This window comes from Balaenoptera ricei, chromosome 10, assembly GCF_028023285.1.
Source record: "Balaenoptera ricei isolate mBalRic1 chromosome 10, mBalRic1.hap2, whole genome shotgun sequence".
NCBI lineage: Eukaryota > Metazoa > Chordata > Mammalia > Artiodactyla > Balaenopteridae > Balaenoptera > Balaenoptera ricei.
Window position 1 is genome coordinate 18,381,042 of NC_082648.1, and position 20,829 is coordinate 18,401,870.

Below are 20,829 nucleotides of genomic sequence, written 5' to 3' on the forward strand. Positions count from 1 at the left end.
CAGAACTTAGTGTTTATGAGGAGCTGAAAGCAGGCCAAGAAGGTGAAGTGTAAAGGGTGAGAGGGAACACTATGGAAACTGATGCTGGAGCCCCAGGCAGGGACCAGACCAGGCAGAGCCTTGTGGGCCTAAGAAGGCTGTCTTATCCTGAAATCAATGGGAAGCTAATCAAGGATTTTAAGCAATGCGATGGCATAATCTGATCTGCATTCTAAAACAATAACTCAGGCTGCAATGTGGAAACAGACCAGTGAGGAGGCCAGATTAGATACAAGAAGGCCAATAAGAGACTGCTACCGTAAAATTCTAGGCAAGAGGCCACTGTCATCTGGAATAGGATGGTAGAGGCAATGGTGGAAAATAAGGAATAGAGATAAAGAGAGAGAAACGATCTTCACAAACATCAAAATGTCCTTCAGCACTACCCGGTAACGATTTCTCAAGAATAATGTGTTTGAAAAGTGATTAACAATAATAGCAAAACAAACAAAACCAAAATAACAACTACATACATGTCCGGCACCAATACTGTGGCTCACTTTAAAAACTGTATGATCATTTCATCTCAAGACTAGGATGAAATTCTGAACACTAAGAAGGTGATCTCAGACACACCATCCCACACCCTTTCCTTCTCCCAGGGCTGTTGCCTTCGTGGGAATGATCTTGGGTCCTTCTACCACAGGCAGCATCTCCTTCCAAAAGAGTGAGGCTGCTGTCATGTGGCTGCAAAGGCTTTGGAAGAATAGCTATCCATTCTATTGTTCATTCAGCTCGTTTTCATTTACCACCTGCTATGCTACGTGCCAGGCCCTGTCTAGGTGCTGCCTTCAAGGAGCTCACAGTCTGGCGCGCAGAAAGCACGTGAACAAATCACTGCTATTCGATAGTATAGTAACAGATATATACACAAATTTGGGTGGGGTTGGGGGGGCGGAGGACAGATTTTTAATTGATATGGCAGGCAATGGAGATTTGGGAGAGGGAACTGGGAAGGTTATACAGACATGAAGATGCTTTAGCTGGATCTTGAAAAATAAGAATTCATCAGACAAGGAAAGGAAGAATATTCTGGGCAGACGGAATAAAAAAGCACAACTTTTTGGGGGAAATGCAAGTCATGTGGTAATTACAGAGTACCGCTGACCCTTGAACAGTGGGGGGATGAGGGACCCCGACTCTCCGCACAGTCAAAAATTCTCATGTTAACTTATAATCAGCCCTTCTTATACTCGTTCCTCTGTATTCATGGTTCTGAACCCGTGATTCAACCCACGGCAGACGGGACAGTACATTAGTATTTACCTTTGGAAAAAATCTGCGTATAAGTGGACCCAGCCTTAAACCCGTGTTGTTTAAGGATCAACTGTTTAAAGTAATGAGAAGCAGGGGAAAGAAGGTGGACGGCTATTACTAAGCTTATATTACTTTATATCCTCCGAGAGTTCAGATATTGAAGGCCTGTGTGCCCCCGTATGAAGTTTGAACTTTATCCTGTAGGTGGTAATCAGGCAGGGTTAACTTGACCAAGACTCATCCCCCGCGGTCCAGAAAAGGAAGTGGCCTCTGATAAAGTTCCATGGAGACCAGCCGTGGTCAGGCGCTGAAGGCTCTCAATCCTGACCAATAGCAAGACAGGGATCCCAGCCCTCCCATCATGCCAGGGAAGAGGCTGGCTCTTGCCGAACCATGAGCTGATTGATAAATCCTTTTCTGGCAAGCTATGTCATTCACCTGTGTCTGCAAGGCTTGTCCTCTAGCTGCCAATCATGACTGCAGAGGGCTTTCCATCACCCACAAGCACTGAGCTGATAAACCAGACCAAAGCCAAGGCTCTGCCGTATCTTAATACTTCAATATCACAGTCTTTGAATCACACACACCTAATTAGACGACTAATACGTCAGCCTAGTTTAAGGGTCCCTCTCCTGGAGTCCAGAAAGTCTAGGATCTCATCATCTGTAATTATGAAAAGGCAGCAGAGTATCTGCCAGCTGCTACTTGGCCTTCTCTGTGAGATTCCTTCACTGACACTGCTCCAGCAGACTTGGTGAGGGTGCCGTTTGGCCACTTGCTCTTGCGTGCACGGCGGGCAGAGAGGAGCGACCTAAGAGAAGTTACACACACAGATTTACGTTTTATAATGACAGCCGTTGGCAGCAGGGTGGAGGGCGTTGCAGGGAGGCAAGTTCATAAGAGTGAAACCTGTCAGAAAGTTCTTGAATGAGCCCATATAACAGACGATAAACCCTGAACTACCACAGCGGCAGAGAGGTCAGGGAAGAGGGGATGGAGTCAAGAGATATTTACAAAATAAAACTGCGTTGGGAAAGTGGTTAGTACAGAGGACAGATTCAAACATAAGACCCAGGTGTCAGCTCTAGTGATTCGTGGGCTATAGTATCATTACCTGAGGCAGGGAACAGAGAAGAGAAGGCGGATGCGGAGGGAGGGCATTTAATTCTGAACATGTGGAAGGTAAGGAACGTCTGGGACACTGAAGACAGTACCCGGTGGGGGGAGAGAATGGGTCTGTCTTTACTCACCACTACCTCCCCAGAACTAGCACTGTCCCTAGTACACAGCACAAAGTGCTTAACAAATGCTTGATGAACGAATGGGTGAACTCATTTTATACAGAGTCACCAAAATTTTAGGAAAGCATAGTTTTGCAGGCTGCAGGGCATATTCATTTTGGCGGCAAGTCCAACACATGTGAAAGGGAATTTCTGGTGCATCAGAGCCTTGTTTTAAATTTTAACTCAACTCTGACTATATTTTGTTGATTCTTGATTTGTACTAAATTTTATGGATCATATAGAAGTACTATATTTTTTAGATAACCAACAAGGACCTACTGTATAGCAAAAGGAACTATACTCAATGTTTTGTAATAAGGGAAAAGAATCTGAAAAAGAATATGTGTATGTATATATATGTATGTATAACTGAATCTCTGTGCTATATACCTGTAACTAACATGATATTGTAAGTCAACTATACCTCAATTTAAAAAATCACATTTGAACAGGACCAATAGATACTTGTAAATAAACAAGTAAATACAAATAAAATTAAGATTACAGCTTATTTTATAAAAATAAAAAGAAGTACTATATTTTTTCCTGAGTCCATACATATCACTGGCCTTCGGGTTTGAAGAAGTCCTCCAATAATCCCCATCTCATCTGGAAGCGCCTGCCAACCGTAGTTACTTCAGTTCTTAATGACCTTGTGCATTACAGTCAAAGTCTATGTCAGGCTTTAACAAGAAAAAGCAATTAGGAAATGTATACGTTTTATGGCTCCAAAATTAACAATACTTTGTGAATGTGCTATCATCTGAATAATAGATAAGACCCAAAATGTATATAAAAGCAGAGTAGACCAAACCCTAGGGAGAGAAAAATTTAAGCAAAATAATCATATACTTATAAGGAGCTGCTAGCCAGTGCTTTATTAACAGCAGACCACCTCAAGTAAAGACACTACTGAATGAATTTAGTTTGCTATTGTCTTTTTCTCAGCACCTTTTTTTTTTCTCAGTAAAGAGTTAAAACTCTTGAGTCTCGGTAGACAGGAAAAATAAAATTCGGCAAGAAAAATTTTATGAAAAATAGTTTTCAGAGTATAAAACGTTGGTTATCCTCAAAAAGCACTTCTGTTTCCATTACAGACAGCACACCCACACCCTATCCTGAATTTATCCACCACACTTATCCCCTCACCTATTTTTCTGACAAGCTGCTAACATATTGCCTTAATTAACAATTTTCCCAGATTCCCTCCTTCACTTAGCTTCTGCGTCCTCTGTCCTGTCAGCCTCCATAGAGGTGACACAGGAAAGGATAAGAACCTAACATTTTTGTCTTAAAAATTCTTCTTTATCAGGCCTAATTCTCAGCCTGAACCCACATCGGGGCCACTGCCGATTCGGCCTGAGCCCTGGGAAATGTGGATCAGCTCTGGCTTCGGGGGATGATTTGAGGGAGCGGCCACCCAAAGCTGTGGGAATCACCATCAAGTTACACCAGCAGTCTTCTGACCCTGGCCTTCGGGTATGGCTCTGGTAACTTGGCTTCTGTCTTATTTTCAAAACACAGCCCCAGGTTGCCCTTCCAGGTTCCTGGTGCCCAGCTCAGACTCAGTTCCAGAAAGGTGCTTCCACCTTGTTCTCAAAAATGGTGCCTAATTTTGACCCCCAGGATGGAAACTTCCACCTTGTTCCCTTGAGTCCCTGCCTGGATTAAATGATCAGCTTTCCAAGCCTCTAGAAGGATGGAACCCTGCCTTCCTCTGGCCAGTACCTCCCCAAAGCTGCCAGTTGCCAAAACCTCCAGCCTAGTGGCTGGGAACTTGAAATCAATGACTGTTTAATCTGGCTCTCTGGGTATAGCTCCACCCTCCCCCAATCTCCATGTCTGAGTTTTGCACACTATTGGCACATCGGTTTTTTTTTTCTTTTTTTTAATTGAAGGAGTTGATTTACAGTGTTTTGTTACTTTCAGGTGTACAGCAAATTGATGCAGTTATATACATACATATATATCTATTCTTTCTCAGATTCTTTTCATTATAGGTTATCATAAGATATTAAATATACTTCCCTATGCTATACAATAGGTCCTTGTTGTTTATCTATTTTATATATAGTAGTGTGTATACGTTAATCCGAAACTCCTAACTTATCCCTCCCTCCCCCCTTTCCCCTTTGGTAACCATAAGTTTGTTTTCTTTTCTTTTTAATTTATTTTATTGAAGTATAGTTGATTTACAACGTTGTGTTAATCTCTACTGTAGAGCAAAGTGATTCAGTTATACGTATATATACATTCTTTTTCATATTATTTTCCATTATGGTTTATCACAGGATATTGTATATAGTTCCCTGTGCTATCCATTAGCATCTTGTTGTTTATCTATCCTATATATAATAATAGTTTGCATCTTCTAATCCCAAACTCCCACTCCATCCCTCCCCCACTCCCCCCGCCTTTGACAACCACAAGTCTGTTCTCTATGTCTGTGAGTCTGTTTCTGTTTCGTAGATACGTTCATTTGTGTCATATTTTAGATTCCACACGTAAGTGATACCATATGGTAGTTATCTATCTTTTACTCCCTATTATCTTCTGGTTACTGGAAAGTTACCTAGGGTGAGAATCTTAATAACCCTTTCTGGCTACTAGCTGGACCGCCTTTTACTCTCCACAGCCAAATTAACTTCCCTATTCTATCCCCACCCCAACCCTTCCTCACCCAGAAGTTCTGACCCTGCAGATAAGAGGATATGTCAGGCCATGAGGGATGACAAGAATATTGTGCCAGCTCCCATGGGATCTAAAGATTACAGGCCAATTAGCAGAAGAAGGAGAGTAAATTGATTTGAACAAATACAAACATTAAGAAAATGTTCTCTGTACTCATTTTGTATCTTTTTATTCCCTGACCAAATTAATTAAGCCAGAGAAAATTCAGTGTTGATATGATCTAAGTTAATCAAATGTATCTCTTTTTTTTGTAATTTATTTTTATAATGGGGTTTAGCTGATTTTCACTGCTGTGTTTATGCCACTTTACACCCACTTGATTCACTTAGATAGAGATACCAATACATAGGTTTTAAGATTCTTACTAGTCAGATATATTCTTCTGCGGTGAACAGGGGGTGTTGAGTCCAGTTCATTGAGCAAGGAGTAGCTCTTGTCTATTACACATTTGGTTTATGGAACGGTATCTGTGCTAATTTCAAACCCTTGTTTTATGCATCACCCCACCTCACCTTTTCCCCTTAAGCAGCCATAGTGTGTTTTCTAAATGTGTGACTCTGTTCTGTTTTGTAATTCAGTTCATGTGTAGCGATTTTTTTTCCAATTTTAGAACATTTTCATCAACACAAGAGATAATCCCACCCCCCCACAAGCAGTCATTCCTCATTCCTGTCGCCCCAGTTCCTGGTCACCACTGCTAATCAAATGTATCTTTATGCAGTTAAGCGATCTCTAATAGACCTGAGGAGTGCAAATGAGCATATCAAGAGCAGAGGCCTCCTGGTATGAAAACAAAAGCTCAAAACGAAGTCAAAATCAGAGAGAAATGCCTGTCTACACTTGGACATTTGCCAGTAAGAAAGACCAAGATGAAGAAACCAGCTGAGGAAAAACAAAGATATACCAGCTTTTTCTGCAGGAAAACACCCCGTCATGTCAACCGAATCTAAGAAGAAAACGTTCTGTGGGACATTAACACCTCCTGAAAAGAGTTATCACTCCCATCAGACCTATGGGATGAGATTTGACTCAGTGGTAATTGGTGTCATGCAACCTTTTCAGTTGTTCCCAGGAAGCTTTAAGCCTGAGCCACAATCAGTCTTTGTACTAAATTTTACACACTGTCACCTACTTTAGAAAGGTCCACACCGTGGCGAGGCACACCATTCCTTACAACTCATTTTCATTTTGTTCTCAACCATAGACAACCTGTGATAATTTTCATTAGAGAAAGGTCTTAATTTGTAATTATTTCTAAGTTTGAAAGACAAAGGCGTCTTATAGTTTACTTTCAACTACTCCGTGGGGCAACTAACTTCTAATCGTGTGCTTTCCTTTCCTCTGAGGATAACAGGTATTTGGAAGTCCTGTGATGACCCACTCTCCTCATCTGCTCAGTTACAGGACAATGAGAGGAACAGAGGCTACTAATCCATTGTTAAGATACACAATCTTAATTCACTAGAAATTAATAATGTATCTTACATTGCACTTTCAGTGTATCATAATTATTATCCAACTATAATGATACAAATGTCCAATTGGCACAGCCTGAGGCATCCTCCATAATTAATTTATATTTCCCTAAATCCCAGACTCAACAGATTTATCTCTTCTCGCCACTCATCAGAATGGAAAATTGATTTGACCACTTTTCTAGAGTTTTCCCCCCCATTGGTTCCCAAAATGCCTAAGAAATGCTTACATGCCATAAATGCTTAAGCAGATAATAAAAGTAACATTATTATATGTTTGCACAGTGCATTCATTACAAAGCACTTTTACACCCCTAATCTCACTTTAACTTGGTGTCTCATAATAACACTGAAATACAAACACCAGGTATTATTAGTCCCGAACTGAAAATTATAAATTCAGGCTGAGAATAGTTACATGACTTGCCTGGGATCACAAATGTCATCATAGAAAGCCAGGTCTAAAACCCAGATCTGTAGACTCCATTCCCTACATATTTCTCTAACGTTGCCATTTAACCAAGGATGATAGGAGTAAATGCTCTGAATTATTTAATGGTAGTGGGATCATGTTCTGGATTTCTATAATATAGAAGCAGTGTGCAAAGAACAATTTGCTTTCCTTTGAGAACCTGGATTTCTCTATCACAGATGCGATGCTGTGATTTACAAGGAACATTCAGATGACAAAAATATGTTTCCCAAATATATTTGGTCTTCATGCCCAGTTCCTGACTTACAGCTCCCAAAACCCTTGGAATTTCCTGAACAATTAGAGCAAAGGGAACATCTTTTATAATATTTGGTCTCTTGTCCTCAGTTCCTGAAAATCCTTCAGAGCCATAAAGGTGAAAATGGTGTCTTGTTATGGATAACAAGCCCCTTCACACCACATCTGGGTTGATGTTAATGAAAGTGACTTTTGGAAACCATCTAAGGATGGGGGCTGGTTGTCAGGGGAACCAATCATGAACAGAGGGTTGGACCTTTCAGTCCCACCCCCCTGATCTCCGGGGAGGGGAGAGGGGTTACAGGTTGAATCAAGCACCAATGGTCAAGGAGTTAATCAATCATGCTGACATAATGAAGCCTCCATAAAACACCCAAAGGATGGGGTTCAGAGAGCTTCCAGGTTGGGGAAACAGGGCGCTTCCACTTGCCATGAAGCAAGGCCCCAAGGTCCAGGAGAACAGAAGCTCCTTTGTTGGTGGCCTCGCCCTATGTGTCTCTTCATCAGGCTGTTGATCTGTATCCTTTAATATCCTTTGTAATAAATCAGTCATCTAGTGAGTAAACGAGTTTCCTGAGTTCTATAAGCCATTCTAGCAAATTAATAGAACCCAAGAAGGACGTCGTGGGAACCTCTGATTTATAGCCAGTCGGTCAGAAGTACAGGTAACAACTTGGATTTGCAATTGGCGTCCTGAGTTGGGGGGAGTCACTGGAACTTCCCATTTGTAGCCGGTCGGTCAGAAGTACAAGTAATAACCTGGGCTCATGACGGATGTCTGAAGTGGAGCGTGGTCTTGTGGGACTGAGTCCTTTACCTGTGGCATCTGATGCTAACTCCGGGTAGGTAGTGTCAGAATTGAGTTGAATGGTAAGACTCCCAGCTAGTGTCTGAGAATTGCTTGGTGGTATGGGAGAGTCTCTACATAGTCTCCACACACACACATTGGATTTGGGTCCAGGAACCCATTTAATAGAAGCCAAAATAGAAACCAGTTGGAACTGGTCTTATTTCTCCATCCAAAGTGGGCCACTAGGGCACTCAAAGTCAAAGGGCAACTACAGTGCTGTACAGGATCCTAGAGCCTGCATATCTGTACTCTACTTTTTTTCCTCTCAGATAGCTACGAAAGAATTTCTCCATTTCCTCTAAGAGTATTTATATAAGTGAAGCAAAAACCTTAAAATGGTTTCAAGGTGATTGAGTGATAAAAATTAACAATGAATCCACCAGAACCCATGACTTTTTAAGAAAAATATAGAAACAAGATAATAAACAATAACACTTTGGGGGACTTCCCTTGTGGCGCAGTGGTTAAGAATCCACCTGCCATTGCAGGGGACACAGGTTCGAGCCCTGGCCCAGGAAGATCCCACATGTCGCGGAGCAACTAAGCCCGTGCACCACAACTACTGAGCCCACGTGCCACAACTACTGAAGCCCACATGCTTAGAGCCCGTGCTCCGCAACAAAAGAAGCTACCACAATGAGAAGCCCGCACACTGCAACGAAGAGTAGCTCTCGCTCGCCACAACTAGAGAAAGCCCGCACGCAGCAACAAAGACCCAACGCAGCCAAAAATAAATTAATTAATTAATTTAAAATAATAATAATACTTTGGAAATCAGACAGGCCAGGTTTTACATGCCAGCCCTCCACTTGCGAGCTCTAGAACCTTGAATAAGATATTTAACCCTCCTCAGTCTCAGTTTTACCCATGAAATGAAGACCAGAGTAACAACCACACAGAGTTGCTATAAGGACAGAGTGAGCTAACCTGTGAAGAAACTAAGGCAGGCAGTTGTCCAGTGGAGTGCATTTGCCTTACAGCTGAAATACTGAAATTTCCCAGCCTCTCTTGCAGCTAGACACACCCATGAGATTCAGTCCTGGCCACTGACACATCAGCAGGAGTCTGTCCAGATTTCCTCTTCTGTTTCCCCTCTGTCTTAATGGGATCCTGGATCAAAACTAGAAGGTTCCTTGGCCATCAGCTAAAGATGTTCAGGCAGGAGCCTGGGAACTTGATGGCGCTGTGTAGTCACCATCTAGCTCTAACCTACTCACCTCCTAATCCCTAACTATTGCTTGAGATAAATAAATACCTATTTGGTTAAGCTCCTGTGTCAGGTCTCAGCCAAACACAAGTCTGACAACATGAACCAACACAGGCTTGGCAAAGATCTATGCCCACCAAACAGTCCCCTCAGTTTCCTTCTAGTTGAAAAGGTATATGTTTGGAAAATGATTACAATCATATTGGTAAGTAAAAAAGCAAGCTACCAAATGATGTAGATTATATAGTAGAATCTAAATTTCGTTAGAGAAAAAAATTGCTCTGAGACTCGGGAATACCCAGGAGCTCAGAGGATTCTATTAAGCACATTGCTGTGAAAAAAAAAAATGTGTATTTTCATTCTAACAAAGTCATTTTGACAAAAGTACTTCAAAATATCCTGCTGGGTTTCCCCTGGGCCAATGGCATTGTGGGTCCAGGCCAAGTGGAAGATGTCAGGGAGTTTATGGTGATCAGAAGAGCTGGAAATGTCTGTCTGAGGTGCATTAATGATGTTTTGTGATTCTGTACATATGGCCTTGGGTGGATATTTTGAGGAAAATTGACTCGTCTAGTTTGTGATATATTTCATGTGACTATCCAGCACAATGTAAGAGAATGGTGGGCCGACCACATATTTATTACACCAAAGAAAATATTTATCAAATTATATCAACACAGTTGTGGTTTCTAACATTCCTGCTACTCCCTCACTCATTGCCAAGGAAATTTATGCTCTTTCTGGGTAAAAATATGTCTTAGGCCAAAATAGCATTTATTCGGTATTATCTACAAATGTGGGACCATGTAGGCTTCAAAGGGAGAGGCAGAGCAGGAAAGAGCTGATCCCAGCCTAGGGAATGGAGGTATCCTCAAGTAGTCTCAAAGTGGGAACACTACCATCACACTGTCCCCTCCAAACACACACACACACGCACTGCATATTCTAGAAAACCTACATGAGGATTAAAATTCGGCTCTTCGTGCCTAGTAATATTCAACAAATATTTCACCAAAATACATTTATAGAGCCATTTGAAAACAGCTGCATCAAACTGTCCTGCTTGGTTTTCTATAGTTCAAGCCAGGGCACAGCAGTGGTACAGCCCAGGCGGGACACACATAGGCAGGGAGAGCAGCTGGAAATGAGCATCTATATTAAGTGCAAAGCTTCACTGCACGAGGCACAAAAATGAGTTTCCTCAAAAGCTCACAAGATGGTATTGAGATCAGCAGATAAAGACTTTTAGAAAACTGTGATAAGTGATTAGGCAAATAACCGCACTGGAGGCAGAATTGAATAAATTTGATAATAAAGCCATGAGAAGTCATAGGAGGTCCAAATAAGAAGCAACTAACTGTAATTACAAAGTATACAGCATCTCACTAGGGCCCTTGTGGACCCTCCAGCCTTGATTCAGGACCTGTTAACTTTCCACATCACACAGAGAATCTTGGATTGCAGCTTGGCAACAACAACAAAAGCAGTGATTAAAATAGGCAAAGGAGTAATACCAATAATAATGACAGCTGACATATATGGAGCATTTAGGGGAGAAGTGTAATATATAATTAAACTAAATACATTAAAATATATAATTAAAAGTGTGATATAAATTAAATAAAAAATAAATTTTTTTAAAAAGCTGAAATTAAAAAAAAAGTGTGATATAAAGTTATACATCTGAGTTAGCTAAGGAGTGATTTAGCATTATCTTGCTGAAACAGGGAGAGGAGGGATGCTTTGTTCAACTGACCACACGGAGCCCAGCTCACTCACCTGCATTTCTGCCTAATCAGCACACACCACTTTCTTCCCACAGGGAGCATGAATGAAGCCTAACAATTAACTGACAACTTAGCTTCCTGATAACAAACTAGAAATCTTTCACTGAGAAATAAGAGGGCCCGGCGATAGACACCCTTTGTGTTGATGCAAACTGATTCTCCAGGATTTCTATAAATTAATTTAGTCATTTCAGAATCTCTGCAGAAGAATACACACGTGACCTTTTTTCAAGTCTACCCATTGAACTGGTTCAGCCCTTTGTAATGCCTGTGCACACACACAGTGATGTGATGACTTTCACTTTCTAAGAAAAAAGCATTTTTCCTTTATTATTCAGGGATGGTTCCTTGGTCTTGCAGCTGGCATACAGAGACACAAAATTCATGTGCACACACTTGAAAAAGAAAATGTTTCCTGCTATCTTACTGCTGCAACTTAACAGATAAGATGGGAAGTTAGTTTGTATTTCTTTAATCATTTCCTCTCTTCAAATCTATTTTCTAGCACAAAGTCAGTTAGTATGACTGAAGGCCCTCATCTATAAAATCCTATTTTGGGTTTCTTTAAAATCTTTTCTATTTGATGAGCTATTAAAGGAGATTGCTTCCTTATCTCTTCTTCATTTCATAGCGAGTTGATATCAGTGTTTGTACAAAGAAGATGCTGTGAATTGGCTTACTCAACCTCAATTCCACCCTTTTTCTAGCTTCCTGCTAAAGCTTGATTGCTTTAAAAACTGCCCCTCCTGGACTTCTTTGCAACTAGTGTTCTGTATGCAAATTAATCTTACCCACTAGATGCACTTGAAGGAGATTTGGAGGGAGGAGGTGAGTTGAAACCCAAATTCCTGGCCCTGTTTCTGCTAATGGCAGTGGCCACTGCGGTTTTCTAATCCCTAAACCACAGTTATGGCAGTAAAGTTCTTGGACTAAGTAATTCCAGGAGCCACCTCTTGACTCCCACTCCTCTATTCGCCTAACGATTTTTTTAGTGCCTAATGCCCAACATGAAATATCTTTCTGCTAAAAACACCTAGGAAGATTTCTGACTAATGCAATTATATTCTTCGTTCCTCAGTCTAAAGATGCGGTATATGAACCAGGACATTAATAAACCTCACATTTACATAATGCTTTGTAGTTTACAGAGCACCTGGACATGCATTGTATGACATGTCCATGTCAACTCAACTCTGTGAGGTGGCTGGACAGGTACTGCTCTCGCCACTGTACAAGTGAGAAAGCTGAACCTCAGAAGAGTTAGGTGACTTAGCAAGGCATTTAGTTAGGAAGAGGTGGAGACAAAATTCAATCCTACATTTTATGACTGTTAATCATTTCCTTTGACATAAGGAAGGCTCCCAAGGGCAAATGAAGAAGAGAGAAAAAGCACAAGGATGCTGGCCATGAATTAAACCTTCTATTTCCTATTTTAAAATAAAATATTTTAACTGTATCATTATACATACTCTAAAACCGTTAAATTGGATGAAAACACCTAAGAATGAACTAGCAAATGGGAGCTATTTCATAGAGCATGTGACTTTGGATCTGGTACTGCATGTGCCTCAAACTTTATAAGATGCCTCCTCTGAAGAATCTTTGCTATTAATACAGATATATGTTTTCCACCTCTGACCATGAATTCTCTTTCTGCACAATCATCTGGCCAAACCAAGAGTAGTGTGAAGACTGGGGGAAGGCGAGATTCATTTCTTAATTTCTCCCTAATGGCAATTTCACCTAAGATCCACTTCCCATCTCCAACTAGGGCTCCCTAGAAACAAAGACTTCCTTTCCCCCCCCACTAGCTACATAGATATATTTTAGTAAAACATTTGATTTCAATGCTTAGGAAACCACAAAGAAAAACATTAAGGAAGCAAAGCTTGATTTAGACCACTTCAAAAGTGGTCAAATACTTTCTCTCCATCTCCACCACTCCTCCACTTCATAGCAGTAATCTAACCACAGGGTTAAGATTCACAAGCTCTAAGAAGCAACTTCTGACCATATGGTCCCCACTCCCTGAGAGCAGTCTCAGCCCTAAGAAAACATTCCAGAATTGCAAATCTTCAAGATCATGCCACAGCCAACCTCAAAACACTGGAACTCCACAATTCCCTGACCTTGCTTCCTTCTCTGCTTGCTTTCTTCAGTCTCATATGACTCAAATCAGAAGGGCTAGGAAATCTGTTACTCTATAATATCCTACTGCTGCCCCTGCATCACAACATTATTTGATTTCTTCACGAAAAAACGACAGTATAAAGAGAAGCATTTATAATTCAGAAAAGTAAGAAGATGAAAAGAAGTAGATCTGATTAGTTAGGCAAAATCAATTATCCCTTTCCTATGATATCAAGACATATAAGAGACGACATTGAAAGGCAACAAACTCTGTACTAACCTGGGGGAAGAGAGAATAAGTTGAATTGTCAATAGTGAATGAGTATAAAAACTCCCCATCGTACCACATGCTCTTCCCCATGGGGGAATTCATTTTAGTCATAGCAAAGAGATGGGCGGGGTCACAGCAGTCTTCCATCTGTTTCCTAGGAGAGAAAACAAGAGAGAGAAAAGAACAGCAGGTTAAGTGAGCAGCAGACTCATTCACTTGTCATTCCCACAGAGATGTGCAGCCTTACCTCAGCGCCAGCTCACAAAAGCATCTGTGTCTCCAGGGTGATTAGACTACTATTAATTCATTCTTCCAGCCATCAGAATGCATGACTGGAACATTTCATAATTTTAAAAAAGTTAAAAAAAAATACATCAGCTGGTAGGACTGTAAATTGGTGCAGCCACTATGGAAAACAGTATGGAGACCCCCCAAAAAATTAAGACTAGAACTACCACGTGACCCAGCTATTCCACTTCTGGGTATTTATCACAAGAACGCAAAAACACTAATTTGAAAAGGTATATGCACCTCTATGTTCACTGCAGCATTACAGTTGTCCCTGGGTATCTGCAGGGAATTGGTTCCAGGACCTGCCTCAGATACCAAAATCCACAGATGCTCAAGTCCCATAGTCGACCCTCTGTATCTGAAGTTCTGCCTCCATGGATTCAACCAACCTCAGATTGTGCAGTACTGTATGTATTTATTGAAAAAGTCCATGTATAAGTGAACCTGTGCAGTTCAAGCCCATGTTGTTCAAAGGTCAACTGTATTTACACTAGCCAAGATATAAAATCAACCTAAGTGTCCATTTATGAATGAATGGTAAAGAAGATGTGGTATATATACACCACGGAATACTACTCAGGCATAAAAAAAGAATGAAATCCTGCCATTTTCGACAACATGGATGACCCTTGAAGGTATTATGCTAAGTGACATAAATCAGATAGAGAAAGACTGTCTGATTTCACTCATATGTGGAATCTAAGAAAAAAAACAAAAAAACAAAATAAAAATAACAAAACAAAAACAAACTCATAGTTGCAGAGACCAGATTAGTGGTTACCAGAAGGGAAGGAGGTTGGGGTGTGGGAGAAATTGGGTGAAGGGGTCATCTGTCTGGTGATGGATGGTAAGTAGACACATGGTGGTGATCAATCTGTAGTGTATGCAGATGTTAAATTATAATGCTGTACTCCTGAAATTGATATAACTAAACAAAAAGAAAGAAAAACATCAGCTCTCACATGCAGTTGAAATACGTCCAAAGGCGAAAATAATCATTATAATTACAGATTGATGGATTTAAACATCCAGGTGCAGAAAAGGCTTGGATGGCTAATGCATCTTCATGGTGATTTAACAATCAGATGGTTACATTTGGGGACCAGGGACTTTACGTGACCTGTACAGAGTAGGGAATACACAGAGCAGCCCCAAAGAGGGTGCACATCCCCCCAAACTGAGGGCATGATCAAAGAACCACCCCTGGGAAATCCTTTTAAATAGAAACAGAATGAGATGAAGGATGTGATTTCAGGCACCGGTGAAGCAACCTGCCTTTCAACTGGTAAATTGTGGGCCTTTCCTGTTCTCGTTTTGTCTGACTCTCAGTGGTGTGAGACACAGCTGAGCGCCGGGACTTGGTGAAGGTCTCCTCACTCTCTTTGTGTCTGAAACACCAGGGTCTCCTCCCCTTGTCCTGGGCTGGCTCGCTGGCGCTCCTCTGCTTGCCCCTCACATGGTGGCCATATTACTATTCTACAGGCTAAGCTTCACATTCTCCTCGAATTCAAAGCCTGTCGGAAACCAATTCCATTTCCTCACTGAGCCTTCAGGAGTAAAAGAACTCATTCCCCAGTCCCACTTCTAGAAGGACCAATAAAACAAATCGCTGACATAAACCACTTCTGAATGGTGCCCCTAAAGAGACCTGCTTGCTCAGATATCTTTGGCCACGAGTGGTACCCAAGCTTAGGGCTGATGGGGATGGGGAACTAGGGTACAGTCATCCTTGGTCTCCTCGAAGTTGGTTTCAGGACCCACCCCCCCCATACCAAACCCCATGGATGCTCAAGTGCCTTATATAAAATGGCACAGTGTTTGCAGATAACCTACACAATTTCTCCCGTGTACCTTAAATCACCTCTAGATTACTTATTAGTGCACTACCTAATGCAGTGTGTTATGTAAATAGCTATAAATACAATGTAAATGCCATGTAAATAGTGGCCACTGTGAGGCAAATTCAAGTTTTGCTTTTTAGAAATTTCCGGAAGTTTTAATTTTTCCAAGTACTTTCCATCTACTCATTGGTTGAATCCTCAGAGGCAGAATCTGAGGATGAGGATTTGGGGGCAACTGTACCTGGGTTCAAATATTGGCTCTGACACTTACTGACTCCATAACCCAGGAATGTTACTGGGCTTCAGAAACGGCCTCAGAGACTGTTCTTGAGAATTCCCTGAGAATGCACAGGTGAAGCATGTAGTACAAGTTTGACCTCATTGCAGAGATGAATAAATCGAGTTAGTGCCTGGAACTCTTCCCAACACCTGGTGCTTTCTCTGGGGCTTTCTGGTTGGCTTCCCCTTCACAAAGGTTTCAACAGAAAGGACAGGGGAGAGGGGCTCGGGAAAATGGCCTTCATCTTTCAAAGTTGCTAGAATGTGCGTCACTCTTGCTTCTACATCATCATTCCATCAGCTGCTCTTTCCTTGCCTCCTCCATCTTTGGTAATTTTTATTGTGTTTCATTACCCAAAAGGCAGCCTGAACAGAGGCAGGAAAGTTTTATAGTGAATTGCCTACATTTTCTCAAAAAAGCATTCTAGGTACTATAGTCAGTCAACATAGAACTAGACATGGCTTAAGACTGTCTTTAAAAATGAGGAGAATTATCTTAAGCATGACTCTCAACTTTTTGGGGTAAATTTTTGAGCCCCTATTCCATTTCTGGTGATATCTTACCACTTTTAGTCCTTTACAGTAACCCTAAGAGATAATTAAGGGAATTCTTATTATTCCTAATTCACATCTGAGGAAATGTATCAGGGCCATCACGGGACATGCTTTTTCCTCTCTGCATGTTGCCTGTTCAGGACCATTGTGACTCACTCTTACCTTTCTCTTTCCTGAAGGAATGCTTTCCAAACACCAGCCAAACACCTGCAACACACCAGGTGCCTTCCTAGATTTTTTCCCACTTAATTCTCACAGTGAGTGACCCTGGAGCTACATAGCTTTAGGATTCTTTTTTTCAGTAATTTAACTTGGGGCACATCACTAGTGAAGTGGTGGGGCATGATTTTGCTCCCAGGTCTTTTTACATCATATCTGGTGCTTACTTCCAGCCAGACCACAGCTCTCGCCTCTAAACCAAACTAAACTTGCTATTGAGCACAAAGTGCTACAGGAAATTCAGAAGAAAAATTTGTCCCAGCCATATAATAACACCCCATTTAATCTTATTAAGCTAGCAGCTTACATATCACTCTACACTGGCTTCCTCTATTCATCCCCCAAAAAACTAAGATAGAGCTGATTACATTACCTTAAACTTACAGACAATCAAACTGAAGCTCAGAGCAAGAGACTTGTTCAAGTCAAGTTCATGAGGTTCCTGCACTGTTGGTGGGAATGTAAACTGATACAGCCTCTATGTAGAACAATACGGAGGTCCCTTAAAAAACTAAAAATAGAATTACCATATGATCCAGCAATCCCACTACTGGGCATATACCCTGAGAAAACAATAATTAAAAAAGAGATATGTACCACAATGTTCATTGCAGCACTATTTACAATAGCCAGGACATGGAAGCAACCTAAATATCCATCGACAGATGAATGGATAAAGAAGATGTGGCACATATATACAATGGAATATTACTCAGCCATAAAAAGGAACGAAATTGAGTTACTTGTAGTGAGGTGGATGGACCTAGAGTCTGTCACACAGAGTGAAGTAAGTCAGAAAGAGAAAAACAAATATCGTATGCTAATGCATATATATGGAATCTAAAAAAAACAGTACTGATGAACCTAGTGGCGGGGCAGGAATAAAGACGCAGACGTAGAGAACAGACTTGAGGACACAGCGGGGGAAGGGGAAGCTGGGACGAAGTGAGAGAGTAGCACTGACATATATATACTACCAAATGTGAAATGGATGGCTAGTGGGAAGCAGCCCCATAGCACAGGAAGATCAACTCGATGCTTTGTGATGACGTATAGGGATGGGATGGGGGAGTGGGAGGGAGGCTCAAGAGGAAGGGGATATGGGGATATACGTATACATATAGCTGACTCACTTTGTTGTACAGCAGAAACTAATACAACATTGTAAAGCAATTATACTGCAATAAAGATGTGGAGAAAAAAGTTCATGAGGTTAATAAATGTTTGCTTAATTATTGATTAAATGTGTGTTAGATGGACTCAAATTCACATGTTTTCCTACAGCATCATCATGCTCAGGGCAATCATACCCTGAGTGGGAAAACCAAATACTCGACAGAAAATAGAAAGTGTCACATGTGTACAAATACTTTTAAAAATCTAAGAGTTATAGCAAATTCAAAATAATCATAGCACCATTTGCAATATGGGAGTGCTTTTCTTATAAACGTTTGAACTTTTCCCTCCATCCAGAGTGCCTTCCCATCTTCCTTCTGCCATGCGCATGTCTGGAGTGTGGCCTAAAAGGGACCACAACGTAGAAGTATGTTCACCCTCCATGCCTGAGAAGGGCCCACACGAGCTCACCAGCTATACGGGCTACAACCACAGAAGCAAAAGCAGTAGTGGAAATAGCACTCACAGCAGTAGGAGTGGTAATCATGGTAGTAGTAGTAGTAATGGTTTTTATAGAGTGCTTGCCTAACACTGTGCTAGGTTTGGGGGATATAAAATTGAATTTCACCTCCATCCAACTTGCAGGTGACCCTGGAGAGAAGACACATACCAGCTTTTAGAATGTTTAGAAAATTTGGTTCCCACCCCCTTTCTCATGCTTTGCATTAATACTGCCTATTATTTGTGGCAGGCAATAAAATCACAGAGTTAAAAAAGCAAAAGTAAACCCATTTTTATATTCAAGTTTAAATCTGCAGATTATTACATTTCAGTTAAGTGTGAGTTGAGTATTGGAGTTAAAATGTAAATGCTTTTTATTATTTGAATTTAAGCTGCAGCAGAGCTCCTGCTAAATGATGCTATAATTGCATCATGAAGGTAAGTATTTAGGAAGCCTGGGAGCCACTTGCTAAAAACTCACTCAGGTTCCCATCCTCTCCCAGTGAAAGCCATGCATATCAACTAAGCCAAGAAGACCTCACTGGCTTATTGTGCCAGGAAGACTGAGGTTCTGGTGAAACTAAACAGACAAATAAGGGTGAAAACCCAACGACTCAGTTAATAATGCCCAGTATCAGCGCGAACCTTGCTTAAACTCTCTTGGATGTCATGTTCATCACTTTGGTCACCAGACATGAAGGAGGTTGGGAGGCTGTCACTCCAATGACTGACACTATCGTGCCCCTTCTGAGGAAGAACTGAATTTGAGAAAGCAGAGGTGAAGGAGAGGTTCACTTTGGTCTCAGTATTTGCCAAACTCTGCTGTTACACTCCAGCTTCAGACTCAGCTAAACATCCAATTCAATGCCATTTCTGGCCTCCTTGTACACGTATGCGACAAACGCTTGTGTGATCATTTCCTTCACCATCGTATCTAAATAGGGTGTTGATGTTAGTAACATAAACAGGGAATGTGAATAAAGTTTGCTGTTTACAACTGAATGTGCAATTTAAAATTCTGATAAGCAGCCTAGAAGTAGATGGAGTGAAAAATCTCCTTATATGCTTTCTATGTTGAATTTCTATCCATCAGGTGAAGTATAAATGTATCTTGAATACTTCAAAAGGAAAATGCTGCAATAATAAATTTATTGTGAAAGCTATTAATTTTACGTATAAAAATTATGAAGGATCATCAACTACAGAGGAGAATAAATTGTCAGTTAAAGGAAATATTAAGTGTGCTTAGCATAAAACCTTAGGAAAAATACTGCATCATTTTTTTACCAACAAATATTTATAAAATTTTAAGCAATAATACAAGGAAGAATAACAGAGTTGAGATTACATGAAAATTCTAATCTTTGTAGAATTAGTTGATATACTAGCATTCAAAATATTAAACAAATATTAAACACATAACCCTTAAGAACTTTATTTAATTTTCAGTTATTTAATTCCATTTAGACAATGAGTTGTTCAGGGGGAAAAAAAGTCCTAGTTGGGAACCCTTCATATGTGGGATTAATAGTTAAATACCAAATCTGCTCCTAAAAATTTCATGAGAATAAAAAACCCTATAAACACCACCATGAAAAATCATCATGACCTGCCCAGTCATAATAGAAATTTCCTCATATCTGTAACTGCTTTGTTCTTCTTAACAGCACTTATGCTATTTATATGCTATATGTTTTATCTATACTTTTGTTTATTGTCTGCCTCCCCAAGTCCCAGAATTTAAACTCCATGAGGGCAAAGACTTTTGTCTTCTGTTCACTGCTCTGTCCCCATCCCCTTAAATGGTGGCTAAGACACTGAATTGGTGCTTAATAAATGTTGATCAACTGGATGAACAAATTACAAGTTGGAAGAAAGGAAGAAAATGTTACAGAACCTCAATGCACATTTTGTCCTCACTCATCAAAATTCAAATTGAAGAAGTTAATTCCTTACACTTGCAGTCTATGGAGACCAAAAGACAAAAGCTTGTCAAAATAACTGCTATAGGTGGGTAAACATTTTCAGTAGTAGCAGATCCAGGATTTTTAAGATTTGCTGAGTGTTGAATCCCAAGTTCCTTACACTGTGCGCTAAACATTAGTCTGATTAAAGCGAGCATCCCTTTTGGATTGCAGGCCTGCAGCACAGGCACCACAGGAGTGGCCCATCAGCAGATGGCACTGATAAATTCTGTTTCCTTCACCAGTGTCAAACTTTCAAAATTTGACTTCTAAAATTTTAGACAAGTTTTCAGATTTAATCTTGCCTCCAAAAAATTCTTTCTACTCTAGCGATGTCTGACTT

General features: G+C 40.7%; 1 protein-coding gene across 2 annotated transcripts in view; it reads right to left on the minus strand.

Moving 5' to 3' along the window:
- ST8SIA1 (ST8 alpha-N-acetyl-neuraminide alpha-2,8-sialyltransferase 1) overlaps positions 1–20,829 on the minus strand; it is a 148,520-nt gene that overhangs the window by 82,008 nt on the left and 45,683 nt on the right. For both annotated transcript variants that reach the window (XM_059934531.1, XM_059934532.1), the window contains exon 2: positions 13,730–13,874. In XM_059934531.1, the coding sequence (XP_059790514.1) occupies positions 13,730–13,874 (145 nt within the window). The remainder of the gene's footprint in view (positions 1–13,729; positions 13,875–20,829) is intronic.